The sequence below is a fragment of the Bombus fervidus genome, chromosome 3 (assembly GCF_041682495.2).
Source record: "Bombus fervidus isolate BK054 chromosome 3, iyBomFerv1, whole genome shotgun sequence".
NCBI lineage: Eukaryota > Metazoa > Arthropoda > Insecta > Hymenoptera > Apidae > Bombus > Bombus fervidus.
In genome coordinates this window covers 4,575,569-4,600,939 of record NC_091519.1, presented here as the reverse complement: position 1 = coordinate 4,600,939, position 25,371 = coordinate 4,575,569, and the positions used below count along the sequence as shown (strand labels likewise).

The following is a 25,371-nucleotide window of genomic DNA, read 5'->3' as shown; positions in this document are numbered from 1 at the left end:
AACAGCAACCTCAATTGTCACACGGACGTGTATGCACCAACCAGTAGTTCCGCAACTGACAAGCAATACACCATACCTAAAACAACAGCTCAAGAAATTAGAAACATAATCGAAAAAACAAAAAACAACAAAACACCAGGAATTGGTCTAATCAATGGTAAAATCTTGAAAAACCTTCCTCCAAAAGCGATAAGACTTATAACAATAATTTACAACGCAATAATAAGAATCGGCTACTTTCCTAAACTATGGGAAACTTTCCTAAACTATAGCCCAGATCATAATGCTACCTAAACCAGGCAAAGACCCACACCAAACATCATCCTATAGACCAATTTCACTACTTCCCGTGCTCTCCAAAATACTAGAAAAAGTAATATATGCCAGACTAAACACAATAATAGATAAGGAAAAACTAATACCAGACCACCAATTCGGATTCAGAAAAAAACATTCCACTATAGAGCAAATGCACAGGCTCGTCAACAAAATAATACTAACAATAGAAAACAAACAATATTGCACAGTCCTCTTCATGGACATAGAAAAAGCTTTCGACAAAGTAAACCACGAAAGACTACTACAAACAATCAAGAAACAATTCCCGGAGCAAATACACCAACTAATAAAATCATATCTAAGCAACAGAACCTTCGTAATAAAAATCAAAGACGCATACTCAGAAGTCAAAGACATCAAGGCAGGGGTCCCGCAAGGAAGCGTCTTAGGACCAATACTATACACACTCTGCACGGCCAACATACCAACAACTACAAATAGCAAAATACTGACATTCCCGGACGACACAGATGTACTAGTCAGGCACACTAACCCAGTAACAGCAGTCGCAATATTACAAAAACATATCACAAAAATAGAAAAGTGGCTACAAGCTAAACAAATCAAAGCTAACCCTAACAAATGCAACCACATCACATTCACACTGCGAAAACAGATACCACCAAACATCTTCCTGAATGGCACGCAAATAATACAAACTAGGCAAGTCAAATACCTAGGGCTACACATAGATTCACAACTCACATGGAAACACCACATCAAATCAATAATAGACAAAATATAGACAGCAAGGAAACAAATGTACTGACTAACAAGTCGAAAATCCAAATTAAGCACTGAAAACAAGTTAAGAATATACAAATCAATCATAAAACCAATCTAGAAATAAATAAAAAAAATAAATAAAAAAATAAAAAAAAAACTTAATAATGGTGTGCAATAGGACACGGTAAATTCACCTTTGCATTTCGATATTTATTTCGGCGACTTACTATTACTCTTTGACCTAAACAATCAGGATGAGAAATCTGCAACCGCTTTTGCAAATAATCTATTATTATGTGCTTCCTACAGGAAATTTTCCCAAATTAACAAAATCTCCCAAAATACTTTTAACAAGCTTCAGTTCTATTTTCATAGTTGGAAGCTCCGATAACTGAATTAAATACCGCACGTTCTCAAATTCTCTTTATTTTCAAAAAGCTACGAAAATCGGATATCAAGTAGATAAAAATTGTCGGATCCGAAATGAGGATAGCATCTATGTTGAAAGAAATCCGTACAATAAGGAGATAGGCATCCTAATCACACATTGATATACAAAGTTATCCACTTAACTCGAAACCAGCGGTCGCAACAATATTGAAAACTACAACGGTTTAGTATATACGTCGCGAGCCACCTGTGAGCTGTTATTAGAAGTATAATTAGGCAGTGTGGTTGTCGCTGAAAGATCTTAAAGTTGGTGTTACAATAAGGAGAAGACAAGCGAAACGAAATGAAGCAAGAAGAAAACATGCCTCGCGGATTTTCGCACAACGATTTCATGTCCTTACACCCTTTTGAATCCGTCCTTCCAAACAAGCAAGTGCATCCGGTTCTATAACCACATATAGCACAATTTTTTTTTTTTTTTTTTTTATTACATTGCATTATTTGGATTTGGATTATCTGATATATAACTGCAATTTTTTTATTTAAAATCGCATTCAACTACCAGAATTATTAATGAACTACAATAATATTGTCCCAATTTTTACAAACATTGCGATCCTTTTTTTTATTTCGCCTGGTAATTTTCATTTTTAGTGTATTAAACATTTTCTTCTACATTGTACTTTAAAATTTGTTAATGATCACTTTCTACAAATTAATCTCTATTACCTCGTTTTGGATCGCTCTGTTGTGAATACATCGAGTGTAAAAATAAGGAACAAATTGAGAAACAACAAAACACCTCACAAGACTCAGATTTAAATAAATTAGTTAAAAAATAATAATTAATTTAACTTTCGTACTGCACTACCTGGGCTCATTCGGACTAGTTGATGAACAGCGGATGTATGTTTGAACGATAAGAAGCCGAACGGTCTCGAAAAGACAGATTTCACATCAGAATTCGACAATTCATATACAGGCTGCTCTGTTATAGGTGTAAAAAAATGTAAGGGGTGTTTATTAAAGCTAAAGTAAGATGAAAATCAAGAATTAAAAATTGCGTCTTCAGCTTTGTTTTTTAGTTATTGACAATTGAAAATTAGCCGAAATATCCCTGTGCGTGAGCACCTCCTTACACGAGCGAAAGTAGGTCAGCCTCACCAGCAGGGTACGCAGGAATCCTCCAACTGAACGGTACATGGACAGCAACTTACCTCGTACAAGTAGTAAAGAAGATATACGGAGTGCCCGTAATGCGTGAGAAAGTAAAGTGAGAAAATGAAGTGTGAATGAAATAGACAGAAAAGTTTATCAGATAATTAATTAACCTACGGCAGCTGCTAACATATTGCTAGTGTACAATTAGATTATATAAAATTTGAAAAACTATACGACATTTCCGTACACAAAGTTTCTTCATTACCTTAATACGTAGAATTACCTATAAATGTTACCCACTACGTTTTTTAACAGCCTATACATATTTTGTTTTTGTTAATAAATTATATTGCTATACATCATTGCTGTTCTGCAAGTAATTGTTCTCCAGTTTACTGTTTTATAAGTACAATCGAATAATGTGACATGTTTGATAATCCAACCATTTAGAAAGTGTAGAAAGCGTATCGATAGGTCCGTATTAGAGTACAGTTCAGTACTGAAATTAAACGAACAGCGTTCAAGATAAGCTTTCGTTATTGCGCAGCGTAATATACACATGTATTCGATTCGTCATCTTCGTGACAACTAACGAAAATATCGTAGAAGCAAAAAAGATTATCGGTTATGTCACAGGTGGCGTAGCAAAATTTAAGTAACATAATATGCAGATTTAATTATTTACAATGTTAAACACCAACTATTGAAATCCCGAATATATTTGGAAAATTATCGAAAGTTTATTGTAATGGTATATAATAAATATTTCTAAAAACTTACCATGGATCTATCACCCGGTTTCGCTTTCCCATATTTTATTAAGCAATTTAGACCACTGCGAAATGCACGTGCCCAAATTTGCAGCCAACCTTTTTCTTCAGAAGGTGAAACTAATTCTGTGGTAACACTAGTAAAAAATAAGCAGTACAATGCTCCAGAAGTGCCACCCATTTCTTCTTCGGCTATATGAGCTAGTTCAGTAAAAACTGACGATGGATGTGAGAACTGAAACTTGTCTAGATTTCGTAAAATTCCTGAAAGTAAATATTTATCAAAAATATTTAATTAAATTCGATCGTATTTTCTGCATCAAAAAAATGATATTAATTAATAAACTGCAGACTTTTATTCAAATTCATATTTATACGAATATAAGTAAAAAATAAAATCTCAATAAAAATTTACTTCATTTTATCACCGAGATATTACAAAATGTGTATTTTATTTCGGATATTTAATACATTTCTGTATACTATGCTCATTTTGTATATTTCTGCACATTACAATTTTTTATAAATACATAAAAATCCACAGTCTAGTAATTAATTATATACAGGGTGTGTTTACGTTGCCAAAACCGAACATGTAAATATCTCCTTTACTATTCATGTTTAAGTTTTGATATAGCTCTCCTCGGCTTTTTTTCTTGTAATATATGAATAAGTCAGGAATGATATTGCATACATATATTTGTTTCTGTTTTGTTTAAGATTATGCGAGCACAAATTATTGAAATATGAATTTCTATACTCATTTCTTTTAGAAAATATGTTTGCAGTAAGTGTTTTATAACTACAGGGTTCAAATTGAATGCGCCTATCCAAAGTACCTATTGCAATATGTATGTGCAAATAATTGCGTAATCATTTTGGATGTACTGGAGCACCAATTGTTAGAAATATTGGGAATTTAATTCAGATTTTTTCTATGGGTTTAATTAAAGATAAAGTATAGCCATAACCTTTAAATTTTATAGAAAATGTAAATGAATAAAAGAGAGTAAATTGTAAAGCAATAATCAAAGATCAACTTAAGTCGTTCATAAAAACGACTAAAAAACATTATATGAACTGTTTAAACTAATGGAGAGACATTTGTGTATCTTCTTTAATTAAAACATTTTTTCTAATTATGCACGTATATTTTTGCAAAAACGATATGGTCATGAATATGTAGTCCACTTTGAATTATTCATCTCTTTTCTTTAATATCATTTTTTTCTGGCTAACCAAAAGAAAAATATGATCTTTTACAAATATTCAAATCACCTTATATATGATAACTAGTTTCACTTCGCACTTTTTTAATTAACATGTTGTCTTTAAAAATCTAAAGAAATATCATCATATTTCTTCAAATTGTAGTTAATTTATGATATGTAAATTTGTTATGTGTTTTGTTTAGAAATAATTATCGTATCGTAATTGATTCGTACAAAAAACGAAAATAATCACGAGGCATTGTTAGAAACTTACAAAATAGATTAACATATAGTGTAATATTTAGTATATCTGTAGTTTATTCTGATATTAATCTTCAAAACTTGATAACTCACAAAGTTAACTTCAAGGAATAAAATAATATTTTTTATTTAAAAATGTTTTAGCTAGGAAATTGGAAAATAAAAAATATTTCCAATAAATATTATTTATTGGAAAATATATCTTATTGACTGTTAATTGAAGATATCTTACAAACTCTTACTTGAAAAAACCTTACAATCTATTATTAGAATAAACTTTAATATCTGGATGTATTCGTCCTACTGAATATGACGTTGGATGATTACTTAATTAAATCAGTGGCTATCTTGCCGCTTACGCAATTCGTTTAATACCCGAACTCACCAAAGTATTCCAAAATCAGAAAGAGAGAGATGTGAGATAGGTACAACAAGGAGGAATCTCATGCACTAATTTTCTATGTGTGAATTACGGGTTTATGTTGCGTCATTGCTGTACATGTATAAAGGCAAGGGTCTAGAAAATCGCCTGGTTCGTAGATATGTAATTCCGCAACCATAAAGTAATTTCTAGATCTCAATTTTCGATTCCAAAAAGAAAAACTTAAACGAAAACCAAAGGATTTAGAACATTTCAGCAAAATAGCATCCGTGACATAAACCTGAGTAGTTGTGCGAAGATCTACCAACATAAATGTTGAAATTGATCAAAACAGTGATCGGAAGATAGATAAAGAGAAAAAAAATTAGTTTTTATTATATCAAATTGAATGTTCAATATATGAATTCTTTATAATTCAACGATTTATAAATAATAGTTAAATAATAGCTAATAGCTAAGTTTCATAATAAATTGTTAATAATTTTTCAGGCTTACTTAAGTTTAGAAGTTACTAGTATTAGAAGTTTAGGACTTACATAAGAACTTAATACATAAAAAGGATGGTATATACCGATAAAATGCAGACCAATAATGTTGAATCTTGGTAGAAGGGTTCAACGATCATCATTAAATAATGAAGGAAATTTTGTATTTATTCCTAGACATGATGTGGCATACATACCAGTAGCAAGTCTGTTAAGCGTCGATCCTGTGTCACCGTCTCCACATCCTCTATCTAGATCATTAAGATGAGTTTCTTTCTGAATGATACTTTCACAAGCACTTTTCAAACATTGCTTTAATAAGTTCTGTAGTTCGACAGTAATTTCCATTCCAATTGTTTCCACTGTCCGTACTACTAGATCTTGAACAACCTTTCGTGCACTTTCTGTAGAAATGCTATATACGCAACCTGGCCACTTTGGTGCAATAGTAGGTGCATCTAGGCAACCAAGGAAGAAACTTTTATCATCTTCGGATAATTTTAAAAGAGTGATATGCACTCCAGCACTGTTCAGTGACGTCATCAGTAGTCCCGCATACACACGAAGAGGCTCGATATTCATACTTCCTATATTAACAAACATTCTTTGTAAAACATTACAGTAATTAATTAACGTTATTATTAAGATTATTTATTCAGCTAAATTTATTTTATTGTTAAGTTTATAATATATGGTATCAAACCGTTTCTTAAGTTTTGTCATTTTCTTTTTTTTTTTTTTTACGTTTTCTCTCACTTTAAAAATTTGGCGTAAAATTACAGAAAAGCATTATGAGCATAACTAAAGATCAATACATATGAATTTGACACCAAATTCAATACCCAAGACTCACTTCACAGCATTTGAATACTATCTGTAGGATATAAAGATTTGTCCATTACATCTTTCAAGGATTCGACCTTCATAAGTCGATTTGAATTAGGTTGGGTTAGGTTTGGACTTCCTGCGGAACTCCGCAGAGGGACAGAGAGTTTTCGCCGGAGAACAAGCCGCAATTACGCGGTTGAGTCCAGCGTGCGTAAGCCCGTTGAGTATGGCGAGCCGACGAACCCGAGTAATTCGTGCGGGCGCGCGTGAAAAGCGAGAAAGCGTCACAAAGGAAGCTTCCAGTCGTCATTAGAACTGAGTACTCCGACCGGCTGATCTGACTGCGAAGTGGGCAACATAGAAGGGTCCTAAATACTCTCCTCTCATGCAGGGCGGTCGGAGTAACAGCGATTCGAGAGAGGGCTCGGACGTCAAAGTGGATGTAGACATCAGTTACCTCAGGTGGTGGGAAGGGGGATAAAATCGTATTTTTAGAGGAAAAATACCTCCCTGAGGAGAACAGTGGCGCGGGGATGATATCCGTTGAGTTCATGTGGCTACCCTATCGCGCTCGATGAAAGTCATTGTGAGAGTTTTAGTGAGTAAAAATACCATATTACGTGAAAAGAAAAGAAAAGATGTAGGCCTCACTAGTAAAGTCACTCCGAGAACCCACGTTCGATTTCCACAGATGTGGAAAAAGTATTTTTTCCGCCACCACTTCAGGAGAAAGTCCGTGAATGCAAAGTAATCTGCGAATAAAAAAGCGAATTTTCCAGTGCGAAAAAGAGGCACTGTGGCGAAAAAGACATTGACTTCCGCCAGTCTGCTGTCGAACTGTACACGAAGAAATAACGGTGATATATGACAGGATGGAATAGGTAGCGCAACAATGGAACGGAACCGAACACGCTGAAAGAAAAAACTCCGAGCAAAGAGTACCAAGAATACTGGCAGTGACTATGGCTAAGCGACATGCGTGCGGTCGAGAACTAGTCGGAGACTGTGGCGAGTCACCCTGGCCATGAGGGAGTACACTCAAAAGAACAACAGCTCAGAAAAATGGTGGCATCCGTAGCTGCCGTGGCTGCACACAACTCAGATAGGGGTCCGGTTTGTCATTGCACACAACCGAACACCCAAGGATGGTTGCATCGGATGTGCATGGAGAGGAGCAGTCCATCCAGCTCCGAGAGGGAGGACCTTCGTAAAAACAAAGGCAAAGGCGCGGGAGGCACTGGTGATGTACCTCAGTATTCACTGTGCCTCTCCTATCACGCTCGAAGACGGACACTGAAAGAGTTGAAGTAAAGAGAAGTAAGAATCCCGTATCTAGAATCCGAATCTTCCGAGAATGTCTCTATGAATTTTGAGAATTCGTTATTATTATGATCTTTTATTTTACTTTTTATTTCCTTTGCGAGTTTGTTTATATATTTTTTATTTTCACTTGTTCTATGTTTTTGCCATTTTGCTTTCGCTTCTCTTTTTTCTCTGATTTTGTCAAAAGATGACTGTTGAAATATTGCCTGTTGTTTGGTTCATAGATAGTAGTTACCCATGCTGCTTTTTGTATAATTTCTGTCAATGTTGTTACTGTCTGATCGATGTGTTCGAGTGTTTTAGTGGAACATTGCAGTTGATTTTGCTCTCAATTAATTCTTTAAACGTTTGCCATTTAGTAGTTTTACTGCAAAGCGTCTCTGGATTGTTGTAAAGTATTGGTCTGCTTGTGTATTCTATTATTATCGGTGTATGATCGGAGCTAAGCTCAAGACTGGGAGTTATTTTTAATTTCTTTGCGTATAGTCCTTTTATAACTGCAAAATCAAGCAAGACAGGAATTTTGTTTAGATCTGTCGGCCAGTATGTTGGCCTTCCTGTGGATAATATGTTGAAATTACTAGTTCTAATATATTTTTCTAGTGTTCTACCTCGAGGTGTGTTAAATTTGAGCCTCATAGCGTGTGCTTTGCATTGAAATCTTCACTACGATGTATTTGTCACCTAAGGATTGAAAATATTATTTCCATTTTTGAGATGCCATTTTATGTCACGGTGGTGTATATACTGCTGACATCTGGAAGTAATTGCTGTTAGTTTGTATTTTAACGGTAGTCGCTTGAACGCGTTCCTGACTAATTTCATTATGTAACTGGTGTTTGATATCGTTTCTTATTATCACTGCAGTCCCTCCGTGTGCTTTTCCTGAGGGGTATTTGGTATCATAGATGATGTAATATGGTATTTTCATGTAGCTTTTTGGTGTGAAATGTGTTTCTGAAACAAGTAATATGTCGATATTATTGTTATACAGAAATGTCTTAGTTTCGAGGGTCCGTTGTTGTAGGCCATTGGAGCTCCAAGCTGCTATTTTCAGTGTGTGCATTTCTATTTTTTACTTAACATGTTTGTAAGTAGTTGCGACGTGACTGTAATTTGGTGTGTTTGTTATCTGAGTATTGCATTTTGCTCACTTATCATTTTTGTTAGCATTTCAGTGTTTTTGATAGATTGTTTGAGCAGTTACCTGATTTCTGTAGCGTCGTTATTGTTGTTGTTTTGGTTTTGGTTGTTTATAGGTGGTGTTGGTTAGTTAGTTGTGCATAACTTCGGCCACCAAAGCTGTTGGTGTTTCTATGGTTAGTGTTCCATACGATTTATACATTGGGTGTTGGCTCTGATTCTGCAATTTCTTGTTGTGAGGGATAGCTGCCCTATGTTCTGCTTCGAAGCGATGGAAACAGTTTTCGTTGTAATTGTTTTGTGACTTCGCAGCCTTTATAGCTTGCTGGGTGGTTTCCATTACAGTTATAGCATTTTACTTCGTTTATCTTTCCTGTGTATGGGCAGTTTATTGTTAGGTGGTTTTCTGCACATTTGACACACGCTACGTTTCTGTTGTAGTATCTTTTTGTGTGTCCGTATTTTTGACATCGTATGCATTGTGGTATGTCCTTCTTATAACGAAGTGGCTCAATTGTTACTCTTGTGTTTAGGATTTTTCATAGTATAAATAATAAAAGTTTATTTTATATTGAATAGACTGTTATTAGGATCTATGTTGACTAGATATTTTTTAATCATCCCTGTCAGTACTATGAGCTCTTTAAACATTATATCTTTTTTCAACGTCCTGTATAGTATAGTCGTTTGTTTCATAATAAATTATGAGCCCTTTGCTCCAATCTACAATTTTTACCTGCTAATGTATGTAAAATCTGTATTACGAGAACGGAAAGAGTTAAAACTCTATGTAAGTACTTATTTTATAGCTACACCCCTCTTTTATAAAAATGGCAATAAGTTTGTTTGGCGTAATCACGAACAGTATCATTTAGAGTAAGGTTGAATATGGATGTGACATCAATGAGATTTACAGCATCGTGAAGCATTTGTATCTTACGCGTGAGCCACGCTTGATCGTATGGTTTGGGAATCTAAGAATGAACTACGTAAGCGAAAAGCCGAGCAGTCCCTCGCTTTCACCCTCTCCTCTCTCACTCTCTTTCTTTCCCTCCCGGCCCTTTCTCTCTCTCCCTCTCTCTCTCATTTTCTTTCTCCCTTCCCCGCACGATCGCGTGCGAGACTCAAGGTGGATCGAATGACAGCGGAAATGAACCGCGACGCAGGGGAAGTTTGAAGGGCATGAACAAGGCTACGCGACCGTTGCTTTCTGAATTTTCACCACTGGAGTTCGAACCGTCTAACGAAAGCAAATTAGTCTTTGAGTCGCAAACTTGTCTTCTCATCTAGCCACTCACATCGAAGTCCTTCATCTTCCTGTATTTGCAGAAATACTGCAATTATATCAAAGTCGTATACCTTTTCGGAATGCAAAGAAATAAACTTTTTTTCTAAGTCCTATTTTCCTTTCCCTATTTTTCTTGATTGACAACGCGTTTCTTTTTTTTTTTTTTTTTTAGCTAATCCTAATTTCAACTTGCAACATTCATTGAAACTCGAATATCCCTAGCACAATTTATTATTGCAGAATAACATCACTCTACCGAACATCGCACACTTAATACTTGATAGTCCTGCAAGTTTGAAATTTGAAGTCGTTCCGCATCCGCCTTATAATCCAGACCCGGTTCCTTCGGATTTCCATTCCTTTCTACAATTGAGAAGGACTTTGAAGGGTATTCATTTCAAGTTAGACAATGAAATCAAGACACCAGTGAAGTCCTTTATCAAAAGTAGGCTGGCAAAATTTTTCGTTGTGGAAATGAAAAAACTTGTGACGTGTGGGCAAAAATCTAAGTTATCGGTGATTACATCCAAAAAATTTTTATTTCCTTTTGATATTTGCCTTTTGTTCTCGGGATACAGACGAGTGTACATTACTTATCAGCCAACTCTGGCATAATACTTCTTTACTATTTCAGATATTCATTTAAAAAAAATGTAAAAAAATTTCTAGTATGTTTGCTGCCTGTTTATCATACAATGCACGTTACAAATAATGATGTGATGAACTCTATCAAGATGAACTATCTTAATTTGAAAGTATCTACCATTGCATCTTACGCGTAAACAACCATCCAAAATATATCATTTGCAAATATGGGAGTTAATGTGGTCTATATTCAACATTGATGACTATTAGAAACCTCTATTAGAAATCTCTTTGCCAGTTTCGGTAATATACCCAGTATATGCCGCTTAAAGTTAAAAAAGTTCACTAAATTTAGCTCCTCAATCCTCATACAAGAGAAAGGACGAGCAAATCATCGAGTATTCTAAATATGGTCTGATTTTATGGGAAAATATTACATAACGTACGGTGTTTGCTGAGACAGGACAGCCTGCTACAAAAGAGAAAGAAATACTATTTTTTGACAACAGCGTCACGCGGTTTGAAATCGCTGTGGCAGCGGCAATGGTAAGTCGAGAGAGTTCAAAAAATAGTTATTTCGCATTCTCAAACATCGTAATACTTTGCCCGAAGCTTAATCACATTTGAGAATATCGTTTTAAAAGAAAGTACTCGCGGATGTGAACTATACTTTATTGCACAAACTGTATTATGCTATATTATGTATGCACTGTTGTATTTCGTCAGAATTAATATAATTTATTTTCGATTTCACGCAATAAAAACTCTTGTTGTTTCATCACACTAGATCCCCCTCTTTTTCGGTTTGATTTATCTTAAATGAGTCCGACTCTGACAAAACGATTAGATACGCGATCATCTATGTTATCTCTTTGTTGGATTTACCATTGGGCATTTTATTTTATTTAAAATTATTTAACATTTATGTATAAATATTTGATTGTTGCTTACGAAGATGTTTCACAACATCATGAACTACAATTCCTTGTTCCAGTTGACTTAACGCTCCGAAGTTATTAATGATAACTGCAACTGAGTCTCCACTCTTCAAAGATAATGCCTCGCGTAAGCGTTTGAGCATGAATGCAACTATTTCACTGCAGGGTTTCAATTTCATTTTTTCATATCCAGCCTCTCCATGAATTCCTTGACCAACTTCGATTTCATCTTCTCCGAGCTCGAACATTTGAGATTGGCCTAAAAAAGTTAATATACGCTGGTGTTGAAAATTAGAAAATTAAAGGATCGCTAAATATTCGATTTAAAAATATTGTATATATTCAAGCTATTGTAATTTAATGAAAAAAAAATCGTATTACAATCCATCTCGGCTTGTGAACCTGCTCTTCGGCAATTTGAGACACAAAGCTTCCTCTTTCACAATTCTATATCATTCAGAGATGTTTTTACATTTTTTCTACAATTATATATCTTTTTAGATGTTTTTTAATGGATACAGGTGAATGAAAGTAGATATGCTTCTTTCCTTCAACAATTTTATAAATTCAAACAACTCTATGGAATTTGCAACATCTTATTCGACATTTTAAATGAAAAGTGAGCTGCGCCATCATTCGAATAATTCAAGTGCACCACGAGGAAATGTGGAAGGAAGATAATATGTGTGTGTTTAGTGCGTGTATATTGCACTAAATAGTGTGTATGATGCACATATAATGTGTGTGTTCGGTGCACGTACAGTCCGTGTGTGCGTGTGTGTATTTAGTGTGTTTACAAGTGAGTATTACCTAGTCATTGCATTATACCTTCTTGACATTGCTCCTTCATATTAATGATTCGCTAGATTAATTCTTAGCGGATATCTGCCCACAACCCTCAAAGTACATCTCCCAAAGTTTCATAGTATGTCTTCTCTGATTTCGTAGTCGGCCTCCAAGAATAAAAATTAATACGTGGGAACAAAAACATGCATGAACGACGTTAAGAAGTCATAAGGCAATGGAAAGATAATACACTAAATACCTTTCAAACACACTAAATACTAAACACACGAGACACAAATTAGACCGTGATATATCTTGAGTTATACCAATACAATTTTAAGGCTCACATTGAATTGCTATTTAAATTATGGATTTACGTTAAACTACGAATGTTTATACAGAATTTCAAATTCAAAGTCAAATATTCTGACTGAATCATATTCTATTGATGATGAAATGATTGATGATGATGATAACTGATGATGAAGATGAAAAGATTGCAACTCAACTGTAGCGGCACATGAGCGTAAAAAACCAAGTGGAAATGGAAAATTCGAATCTGCGAGAGACCCATATTATTGTGCCTTTGAATACTAATGATTGTTTTGGTTTACAAGGTCTAGAGGCAAATGAACTCTGGACAGATTGTTATTGCCGTTTCTTATAATCTTCAACCAGAGTTAAATAAGAAGGTTAACTTTTTGTGGTAACATCCGTCGATATAAATGTATAAACGTGCTCCCTGGGATAGAGTATTATTATTTTTTATTCGATCAGTATAATATCATTGAGCGAGCAACGACTATAATTGGCACACAGTATCTCTGTATCTGTACTTTGTACTTATACTAATTTTAATAGAACTGGCTATTAGGAATTTATCCACTCGTTTCTTTATCAAACAAACTTACACGTTTAACCTTTAACGCTCCTACTTTTAATTGTGAATATCGACCGAAAACTCCAACTTATTCTCATCATACTTCGACTTGCAAGTTTTTAAGTGTCAGATTTTAAATGCTACAGTGACGTGTAAATAATAATATTAAAGTCATTCAAAACAATCCTTATTCGTCTCAAAAGTAATATACCTTTGATTACAATATTATAATATCGTGGACAAATGGCTTAAGAAATATCGGGTGAACCATAAATAAAAAACCTAAGTGCCAACAGGTCTATCAATGTGTCGTCGATCCTTCAGTCAAATAGTTATGCGGAAAAAAGGCTTTCGTGACCATGGCCACAGACGGTTACGAAACACGTACATGCTGGGGCTATGAGAAAAGATAAAGAGATGCTTAAGGAAAAAAGACGACTTAACAGGCAGTCGTGAGTTAAAAAGTGTAGTCAGCGTTGTCGGAAAATGTTGTCAGCGTTGTCGAGGAGGGTGGTCCGCGTGAAAGAGAGCGTTGGAACCGTGGTGACAAGAGTTGTAAATTAACTATTTAGTTGTCTTAGTTATAACACATTACTGTATTTAGTTCACGTTAAATAACCATCGTTTCCTGTTTAATCCATTCTAAATAAATAAAAAATTAAATAAAAAACATTTATATTAATTATGATTGATAATGTGTGAAATTTTTTAAAACATTCATTGGGATGCAAACCGAGTTTGCGTTCACAGGTCTCACAGTAGAAAACTGTTTGTTTTTTCACCACATTACTTCCTTTTGGTGAACAAACAAGACACTTTTCCTTTTTCCCTTTCAGCAACTGATTTATTATATGGAGTTCCCCATCTAAACCTTGTTCCTTATCTGTTCCGGAAGGCCTGCCATACACATTGTTATTCCGAAAGTTATTTATAAGCTGACTTACTAATAATTTGACAAACTTATAGTGTGACAAATCGCTTTCTCCTTTCCTTTCGGGAGAAATCTTGTAAAGTATATAACCATTTATTATGCTCGTTCTTAGTCATCAAAAGAACCATATTCTTCCACCATTTCAACGATTTTCTCAGGAAACAATATGTTGATACATATTAATCGGCTTTATCTACAGTGTTTCAGAGGCACGCTTGGAGTAGAGCGCTGCACATCGGTGGTGCTTGAGAGGCACACTTGGAACGTTAAGGGTTAATCCACCTCACTTTGAAGTAAATGAAATTCTTTAAAACTCTTTCAAAATACTCTTGCACCATGAAGACGGGCACATGAAACTTATACCGAAATCTTCCAAACCAGGCAACGAACGACGACACTCACATAATTACCGCATCAATATAACACAACCGTCCAATCGGACCAATGGAAACAAAATTTATTAGATGCGTGGCTATTAGAGGACTATTCCTTCTAGATATGATACAAAATATCGGCTGTCATGTCGTGTCCGACAGTCAGAACACGACCCTTGTACTTCGTAAGACGGAGGACGAGCGTACTTTACGACTGATTGTGCGTAACTGACTGTCGTGTCCGACGGTTAGACTACGGCCTGGGGTTGTCGTAAGACAATGGAAGAGGTTGTCCTCATTCTTATAGAATACATGATGTGATTTTCCCAATAAAGCTTATGCCTAAGAAGTATATTTATCAGGCTGATAATGATCCAAATCACAGTTTGCATGTAGTTAAACAGTATTTAAAGAACCATAAAGTTTCCTTAGTGACCTCACTAAGGAAATAAAATAGTCAAACTGGAATATGGTATTCCGCTGGAGGTAGCCATACCCATGTTATTTAGCAATTAAGCTAAAAAAATTTATGTTGTCCAAATGTCCAGCTGGACAAATTGTAAAGTACGAATTAAATATTAAAAAAAAAAAAAACGTACGCCTTTTTTCGCGTAACTATTCGATTGACGAACCGACGACACATTGATGGTCCGCTTGGCCCATTGAAGTTTCCCGACCCTTTCAGTCTGTCTGCACTTAGGCTTTCTCGCATCATTGTATATAATTCACACGATCTCATCCTCCAGCCTACCTAGGTTACAATACTTTACTTCTATTATATAAAAATATGCATTTTTATGAACATTCTCACAGTAATTATGATGTAGTTACTAATAATGAGATGGGTATGATTTAAAATAAATAAATATATAACATTTATGATTGAGAATATAACAAAACAATTTGTTCCAAATACATCTTGTGTAATTAATATTTGGACACTAACCGGGTATTGCACAAGCTGTTAATCCAACTGAATAAGTGGCTATATTTTGCAAAACATGATGTGCAGTTTTAGTCACTTCTTCAAGTGATAAACCTTGTTCTGCTAACGCACCAGCTATTTTCATAACAAATATTATTCCCGTTAAACCACGCTTGCCAGCGACACCTTGCTCCTCCTTCGGTATACTACAGTCTTCATTTACAATTACTTCCGAAATCTAAAATGTTAAATAGAATGAATTACACTAAATTACAAATACAGTACAATAAAATACAAATAAAATACAGTTCGATACAATGAAATACAATAAATTACAAATGTTAAATAGAAACAATTATGATTGTCTATTACACTAAGCAGGACAACGAGCTTGATTTTGTGTATCACTATCGCCATCGTACCGCCTGCAAAACTGCATATTTTCTGTTACATCCGGTGACTCTTACACAATGCACATAGAATTAAGCAATAATCCTAAGGAACTGTCATAAAACGAGGTTTCTTAATTGACCGTTAAGGCCGGTAAGTTCTTTTTTTTTTATTTGGAAGAATTTTTACAATCAGTTTTCATTGAGAATTATAAGTAAATTATTCTGGCGTGATAATATTTCGTGTATAATAGGTGATTATCGTCTGTTTGATTCTAGCTGAATTTAATGTTTAAATCTAGAGGGTAATGTTTTTTTAGTCTGCGGATCTGATCCGTCGTGTCAAGTAATTGAATAACTAATGGGTTTTGGTGGTTGTTAACTCTTATATCTATTACTGAATTTGGATATTTCTCCTTTAACTGTGGGTATCTTAAGGTCACGATGTATTGTTTCGTTGGTAACATACCGAGGTGCATCTATTAAGGATCTTAAAGTTTTGATTGGAATCGTTGGAGAATTTCTATGTTGGCATTACTTGCTGTTCCCATAGTTGGATCCCATAGGTCCAAACAGCTTTTTAATATGGCTTTATATAGCATTATTTTACTCTGCATGTTTAAGTTGGAGCGTCTGCCAATGAGCCAGTAGAATTTTTTTAATTTTAATTTAAGTTGCTTGAACTTATCTACGATATGTCGTTTCCATGTCATTCTTCTGTCCAGGATCATGCCCAGATATCTGACTGTATCTTTGTTTGGCAATGGAACATTATTTATGGTCACCTGGGGGCAGAATTGTTTTCGCAGCGTGAAGGTTATATGACTGGATTTATTTTCATTTATTTTGAAGTGCCATTTGTGGAACCACTTTTCCATAAAATCAAGACCTCACTGGAGAGGTCAATGCCTTGAGGAGGCAGTACTTGATACAGTAAAGCTGTATCATCAGTAAATGTCGCTGCCGTTATCTCTGTTAAAGTTACACAAGTTATAAAGGACACTGTCTTGGGGTATGCCAGCTTCTATTGGAAATGTTGCGATTATAGCGTCTAAGTACTTAATCACGAACAGCCTATTGGGTAGATATCAATTTAAGATGGAGTAGTAAGTATGTGGTAGGATTTTCTTTAGTTTGAACAAAAGTTCTTCATGCCACACTTTGTCGAACGCCTGCTGAATGTCCAGGAATACCGCAAAGCAATATTTTTTCTTTTCTAAATCTTAGCTGATTAGTTACGATGAGTTAGAAGATGAATTTGCTCTATCGTAGAATGTTGCTTCCGAAAACCGAATTGATGATTTGGCATTGTTTCTAGATCCTCTAAGAGTGGAAGAAGTCGTTTCGTTAGCATCTTCTCAAATAGTTTGGACAAAGTGGGTAGAAGACTAATTGGGTGATAGGAGCTAGTTTCGTGTATTGGTTTTCCAGGTTTAAAGATAAGAGTAATCGATGATATTTTCCAAGATTTAGGATAGTATTCAAGGCGAAGAATTGCATTAAAAATAGAAGTGATGATTTACGCGACAGATTATTTCTATGACTGCTACTGATGAGAAAGGCTCAATAGAAGGAGACATCTGGAAGGGAGAGTACAGGTATTCAGTTATTTCATCAGGAGTAGTGGGGGAATATGGTTTGAAGACGTTAGTTAGATAACTAGCAAATAAGTTAGCTTTTTGTGTAGGACTACGCGCCTATCCACCTTGCAGACAGCGAATTGGAGAGATTATTTGTGGAGGACGAGTGAGTTTCCTGGATGCCTTCCATAGTGAGTAGTTGGAATCAGTTGTGGGAGAGCTGTGTTCTATGACTTTGCCATACTCTTCTAAGTCTGCGTTTTTCTACGGTTTTTTTTTTTTTTTTTTTTTAATTATGTAATGGGTGTATGCATATTTATTAACAAAATTCTTAGTAGGGGTGGAAGAACGGATCGCGTATATTATGCTGATGTTTAAATATTCCGTGGCTGCTTCTATATCTTCGTTTATTTTTAGGGATATTGAGGCTGATGTTGAATGATTCAATATTTCCCTAAAGAGCTGCCCGTTTGTGAGTTGGTTATGAATTAGTCCATTAGGATGATTTTCGATAATTGTTGAGTTAATTGTTGCTATGACGGGTGAATGATCTGAAGAGAGTTCCACAGAAGAGTTGATTTGAATATATTTTGGCGAGATGTTTTTAGTTACAAAGAAGTCTAATAAGTCAGGTAGTTTGTTAGTGTCAGTGGGCCAGTAAGTGGGTTCCTTTATCCATCGCACTAGAGGAGCCCCTCCTCCTGAACTCTGCGTGGACATTGACGGAGAGATTCCCGGTGAGATCCCAGATGAGGTATCTGGGTCTCACCATTGACAACGGATGGACGTTTGGTCCACATTTCGATCTACTGGTCCCGAAAGTGACGGCAGCAGCCAACGCCCTGTGCGGTCTACTGCCGAACATCGGAGGAGCGGGAACCGGAGTGCGCCGCCTATATGAGGGAGTGATTCGATCGCGGGTCCTCTACGGGGCTCCCATATGGGCCGAAGATCTAATGGCCAACCGCCGCAGCCTGACCTTGCTGCGGAGGCTACACAGGACGACCGCTATACGCATAGCAAGGGGATACAGAACGATATCCCATGCGTCGGCATCCGTGCTAGCTGCGTCACCTCCGTTCGAACTACAAGCCCTCGCACTCCAACAGGTGTACGATCACCTGAGGGTTCCGGGCTCGGGCGACGGGGAAACGCAACCCACCAACTGTGACCGGCAGGTCCAAGACGTCCGGAGGGAGGCAAAGCGAAGGTTATGGGAAAGGTGGCGCTCCCAATTGTTGGAGGAAGACACCATGCGGCCGCACCGAGCCGTTCGCGCCATCCTTCCCAGCTGGGAGGCCTGGAGGGACCGCGGAGGAGTCCCACTCACATTCAGGATGACGCAAGTACTCACCGGCCACGGCGTGTTCGGGGAGTACCTGCTAAAAATTCGAAAAGAGGTGACGTCAATCTGTCACCACTGCCAAGAGGAAGAAGATACGGCACAACACACACTGGAGCGCTGCCCAGTGTGGAAAGAACCGCGCCGCATACTACGCCTCACCATCGGCGATAGGCTAGCCCCTGAAGCAATCATAGAGGCCATGACGAGGGGCCAACAGGAGTTAGCCGCCGTCCGCAACTACTGCGAGCAAGTAATGCTAGCGAAGGAGCGGGCGGAGAAGAACAGGGAGAAGAGAAGCGACCCCATCAGAGTGGTTCGCCGAAGAGAACCGATACGACGCCGCGCGACTGCGGCACCACCACTACAGCCATCATAGAAGAGCGCGACGAAGGAGCCGTCAGACTGAGGAGGGTCTGGACTCCCCCTCAGACTTGCACGACGGCCCAGGGAATGCGGCACTAGGGGGGGGGGGAGTGGTCCCCCTCCCTTGTTGTCAACCTTAACCAGGAGGCTTCCCACAACAACAAAGGGAGACGACGACGAAGGAGTGTTGCGGTAGCAAATCTAAAGAAAGGAACCGGGACACCCCTGACAAGCGTCAGGAAGACCACCGTGAGGTTTTAGTCGGTAAGAGTCCGACACTACCCGCCGCCCCCCAGAGGGCGGCCAGGCGTCCATGAGGATTTCCCCTCGAAAAAAAAAAAAAAAAAAAGAGTGGGTTCCTTTGTACTGAGGTAATTAAGTCTGTTGGCTCTTACTGTGATAAGTCTGCTGCCCCATTGCGTATGTTTAGCGTTATAGTCTCCTCCAGCTATGAATCTATTGGCCAGGTCTTCGAGGAATTTATCGAAATCCTCTTTGGAAATAGAATGTCTAGGAGGACAATATACTGCTAATGTGGTGACTGGACCATGCCAATCTTCTATCGCTACGTTTGTAGCTTGGAGGTAGTCCTTCTGGAATGATGGAAGCTCATAGTGTTTTATGCTGGTCTTGATGATAATTCCGATGCCGCAGTGGGCCTTTCCACTGGGATGTTGGCTATGGTAAAAGTTATAACCAATTATTTTCAGGTAATTTTTATCGGTGAAGTGAGTTTAAAATATAAGCATTACGTCAATTTCTTATTGTTTTAGGAAGAGTTCTAGTTCGTATTTATGCTGAGCTAGACCGTTGGCATTCCAAAGAGCTATGCGTATTGGTTTTATTTTACGTCGGAGCGTGTTAATTTGTCCACGATGATTGTAAGCAATGATAGTAAGTTATTAATTTGCTCTGTTTGTTTCGCGATTAATTTTTCAAGCCAGTTGAAGTTATCCGTGTTTTGTGAACTGGGAATACTATTTTGTGATTGATCACTATAGATTTTCGGTCTGCTCTAATTTCCTTGAACTACCTATACATAAGAGGTTGCAGCAGTAGTGAATTTTGTGGACTAAGTGCTTGGTTGGTTGGGTCCTTAACTTTGGGTTTGGGGTACTTATTTTTATACAAGGTCTTGTAGGCTGTGCAACCTTTATAGTTCGCAGGATGCTCTCCTTGACATAGAATGTACTTCGCAGGAGTTTCTGCTGATTTAGTACACTTTACTGTGGAGTGAAGTTCTGCACATTTAACGCAGCGATGATTGTGGTTGCAATATTTCTGCGTGTGGCCGTACCTTTGGCACCTTTTACATTGAACTATCTCTTTCTTAATAAAAGGTGGCTCAATTTTTGCTACATAATTCATTCAGCGATTGATATAGGCTTCTTTGTTATTTGGCTTTTGCTTTAAGTCAATAAAGAATAAGCATAGCGGGTTTTTTGTGATTCTATGCCTTATATTGCTAATGTTGGTTACTTCATAGCCATCATTTAAGAGTTCAAACTTCAATTCATCTAAGTTAGCGGAGTGGTGGATGTTGCGAAGTACCACACGAAAAGATCTCTTTTTTTCAGTCGATATATGTGAAAGTTTGCGTTCAGGATTTTTAGTAACTTTGTTAGTTTTCTATATGAATCTCGATTAGCTGGCAGGATTTTAACCTGATTATTTTTTATTTCAAGTTTGTAGTCCTCTTTGTTAACATCTTCCTCGATAGACTTTGTCATTGTTTGAATGTCGATGACATCATCAATGAAGATTGGCGAGGGAGGGCGATTTTTTTGCGTATGTTGATTTTTTGATGTTTCAACTACGTCTATAGAATCGTCTGTAGATTCTAATATTGCAAATCTGTTATAAGTGGTGACATTGCTTATTGACAATTCGTTCCGGGTAGTGTTTTCATCTTTTTTTTTTTTTTTTTACTAAATGTAGCTTACGTTGTTTGTTCTTGTTTGTGTGATTTGTAAGATGGGACAAGTTATCTTTTTGCCACGGAGAAGGTAGAACAGTGCGGTTATAGTTTTGTTCATGAGAGCCTGATCGACTTACTTGGGCCATCTTTGAGCTAGTTAATTCAAATTGAAATAACTAGTCATGAGGCTATGATTTGTATTAAAGATTGTAAGTGTCGGATTTTCCTCGAGTAAGTTTAATAAATACTTGGTTTATTTCTGTTTCAATTCACTTTAAACAAAAGGTGGTCACTTATTGTATTGTAAACTTCACTGAGCACTAGACACACGTCTGCACGCTTCGGCAGCCTATGACAGAATACGTGTAAACGAAGTGAAATGTAGATGTTACGCCACGAGGCTTAGCATAGATCGTATTTCTAATCGTCGCTCGCGTTCCTCCAGCGTTCGCAGACAGATCGTCTTATCTGCCCGACGAAAAATATACAATGTATCGACGAGCGCATAGTTGTCGCCAAGCAGCGAGTTCCAGAAACGTCGATTTCGGTCCGTTATTTTATTCTCACAAAGAATACGCCTCTTACGCCTCTTGCTGACGCGTTTTCCTCGCGACCGCGTCTCTCCGCGAACGGTCGTAACAGTAGAAGTAAAAACGAACAACGCACCAAACAGAATAGAAAATTTCAATTTTCAACACAACCACGTGGGACACTCCTACGTGGCACACAGAAAAAGAACGGTAGTTTTATAGAAAAGGAAACACTTCATCCATTTCAATGAGCTTGAAGTATGTTCTCAAGGTCAACATGCTGAATAACTTCTTCCTATACATATATGTAACCGTAGTTCGGCCTTCGTTTCCAAGATATTCACAAAAAAAAATCCAATTAAATTTAGTTTGCATTACACTTCATTTTGGCATATAGATGACACACATGTTTATATAGCTCAACCTGAACTTGACTCATTAATGCTAATCATCTTTAATATAAATAAAAAGAGATAAAATAATTTTTATTTTATGCGATTTCATAAATGTATGGTAAATTCGATTACTCTCATTTATTATTATTTATGTATAAGACCAAACATACTTTTATGTAGTTGTGTCAACTCAAAAAATACGATCGCATGTAGTTATCATTAGATTAAATATGGAGAACATGTATACATAACTGCTGGCTCTAATAATTTGTATGTACGTGACAAACAGGTATATAAGTCTTAGTGCAACATTTCATATATTCATGAGCTGTGGGAATTCATTTCGTAGAAACTATTGAAAATTTGTCGGTAAATAACATCATCACAAAATGTCAAATTAATATTTTATATTATTCCACGAATATAGTCACAATGTTTGCTTCAAAATAAATAATAAATGCAATAGTTGTGCTTCTTTTCTATGTTAGAGTTTCCTTCTAACATAGAGGGTTCTTCTAATCTTTTTCTTTCCACGCTTAAAACACGTTACGGTCATAAAAACTAAAGACGATAAGGTTTAAAAATTGAGATGTTTCCGAAAGCCACCTTGTAAACAGAATTCTAGCTATGTAAAGTATGAATATTGTGCAAAGTAGGTTTGCACTTTTTTTAAACACACCTGGTGCACAGCCTGTCCGCTTCCTCAATATCATACCCTTGTGTCGTAAATTTTTTTCGGAATGAATTCTCCATCATTACATTTCCATGTTTTGAAATAGTTTTGGAAGAATAATATCATTCTGACAATCGACGAGGAACTTTCAAAGAACTGGAAATATTAAGTTAGAGTGTTACTTGGGATGTATTGTGTGTCTAGTGTAACAGTACTTATATTGTAGTCATACTTACAATATACATATATTTGGAGAACTTCCAGACATGCACTTTTGCTACGGTGCGGCGGACGGCAATTGCACAAATGCGCAAGATATATACACAGAAAAATATCCCAATAGGATTATAGCTGGCGCAAAGATATTTCGCAGAATACACCAACGATTGTGGAATACCGGTACGTTAAAACCTGCGAAATCTAGTGGGCGAATTCAGTACAGCGATTCGAACCTGGGGGATAAAATACTGCATCGTATTCAAGAAAATTCAAGAAGAAAAGATCTTTGCAAATGGATGAGTCAGAAAATCCAAAGCCGTAAGGATATTATTTACTGATGAAGCAAAATTTAATAAATGTGGAATAATAAATATACGTAACGAACATTTTTGGGCATGTGAAAATTCACAAACATTAAGAGATGGTTCATACAAGATAGTGCACCACCACATTCTACCAACACAGTGCAAGATCACTTAACCAGCTGTTTTGGAAACAGGTGAATCGGTCGAAGAGGGCCTATACTTTAACCTCGATCTTCAGATTTAAATCCTCTCGACTTTTACTACTGGAACACATGAAGTTAGAATACTTACAAGTTGCAAGAAAATGGAGGACATATCAAACATCTATTGTAATTTGTTGTATTTTTTGTGGACACTCACGGCCCGGACAATCGCAGTGTGTGTGTGATTTTGCTGTGAACACTTGCGGAGGCAAAGAGGAGGATTAGAGGAAACAGTAATCCTCTCTACTCGGAAATTTCATGGGGCAGTATTCGTAAACGAGTTTAATGTTCAATTCTTAAATACCATTTCTCTTGCAAAACGTCGCGCGAGGTTGTTTACGTCTCTGAATACCATGGTTTTCTTCTCTATGACTTTTATGAGATAAGCTGCCGCTCATGTGTCGCTCGGATTGAGGATCACTATGCGCCTTGCTGGTTAGGTTAATCTCCTTTCGTTCGTGTAACGAGATTTGCTCGCGTGCAGGGATATTTTGGCCAGTTTTTAATTGCCAATAAGTAAGAAACAAATTGGTTGCCTCTTAGAAATAAGTCGAGTTAGTTGTTAATCGCCATCCGTAGTTGCTAGTTGCCTCCCTTAGTTGTCACTCATCACATTAATTTTATAGCGTTTCCGTTCGGCACATCACGCACAAAGTCCAACAAAATCCGAACAATCGCAATATTCGGTCAATTACGGGCATTAACAAATAACTAATTTATTGAAACAAGCTAATTTCAACTACTACACATAAATTTCAAGATACAAACATGATCAAATATTTTTAATACAATATTTAGAAGAAAACATTGATAACAAAACAAAATTGGTCGGACTACACAACAAAGAAACAATCCAAAGAAGTCGACATAACCCTACCCATATTCACGACACATCTCACACCAGACAGTAATAGTAATAAGTTAGGACAAATAAAGCACATATTGTATCAAACAGCAAAATGGGAAAGAATATGACTCAGCAAAACAGTTCAATGCTGGAATTGTCAAAAGTTAGGTCATTCTTCATTAATGTCAAACCGAAATCCTTCTCCAAATTCGAAATTCTGAAAGGCAAACTCAATCAAAGTTACAAATTAGATCTGACAGAATATACACTACACAGATCAAACCGACCTACCATTCTTATTTTCGTTACGATCTTTCTGTAAACAGATTGGACACTCGCGGGCGTATGTACTTTTTCTGTGAACATCCACGACCGGAACAATCGCGGTGGGTGTGTGAACTTTGTATAGACATTGTTAATATGTGCTTTTATTTATTAATTATTTATTAAAGATTAGAGAATTTATAAAGGATTAGAAGAAACACTAATATTCGATATGCCGTTATGGATTTCAATAAATAATTAGGTTATAATAATGCTTAATCTACGATTTTTCTTATAAAACATCGCGCAGATTAGTTTACGTCTCCAAATGTCATAGTTTTCTTCTCTATGATTTATCTGAGGTAAGTTGCTGCTCATATATCGTTCGATTTGAGGACCGCTGTGTACCCTATAGCTGACCTATTTTCGTTCATCTAAGGAAATTTTCTCATGCACAGGAGTATTTCGGCCGATATTTAATTCTTAATACCTAGTAAGAAAAATAACTTTTTTAACTTTTTTAACTCATTTTTAACTTTCGCCTTATTTTGATTTCAAGAATTACCTCTTAGGATAGTTTTACACCTATAGCCGAAAGTCCTGTATACTACTGC

The 25,371-nt window shown here is 36.6% G+C and overlaps 1 protein-coding gene across 3 annotated transcripts in view; it reads right to left on the bottom strand.

The window, feature by feature from the left end:
• The window catches only part of LOC139998456 (triokinase/FMN cyclase), a 58,219-nt gene that overhangs the window by 21,874 nt on the left and 10,974 nt on the right, over nucleotides 1-25,371 (bottom strand). For 2 of the 3 annotated variants that reach the window (XM_072023008.1, XM_072023006.1), the window contains exons 5-8: nucleotides 15,748-15,964; nucleotides 11,844-12,089; nucleotides 5,923-6,312; nucleotides 3,397-3,650 (exon numbers count right to left, since the gene is read on the bottom strand). In XM_072023008.1, the coding sequence (XP_071879109.1) occupies nucleotides 3,397-3,650; nucleotides 5,923-6,312; nucleotides 11,844-12,089; nucleotides 15,748-15,964 (1,107 nt within the window). Of the gene's footprint in view, nucleotides 1-2,975; nucleotides 3,205-3,396; nucleotides 3,651-5,922; nucleotides 6,313-11,843; nucleotides 12,090-15,747; nucleotides 15,965-25,371 lie in introns of those variants that run through there. The other variant, XM_072023009.1, reaches the window with a different exon arrangement.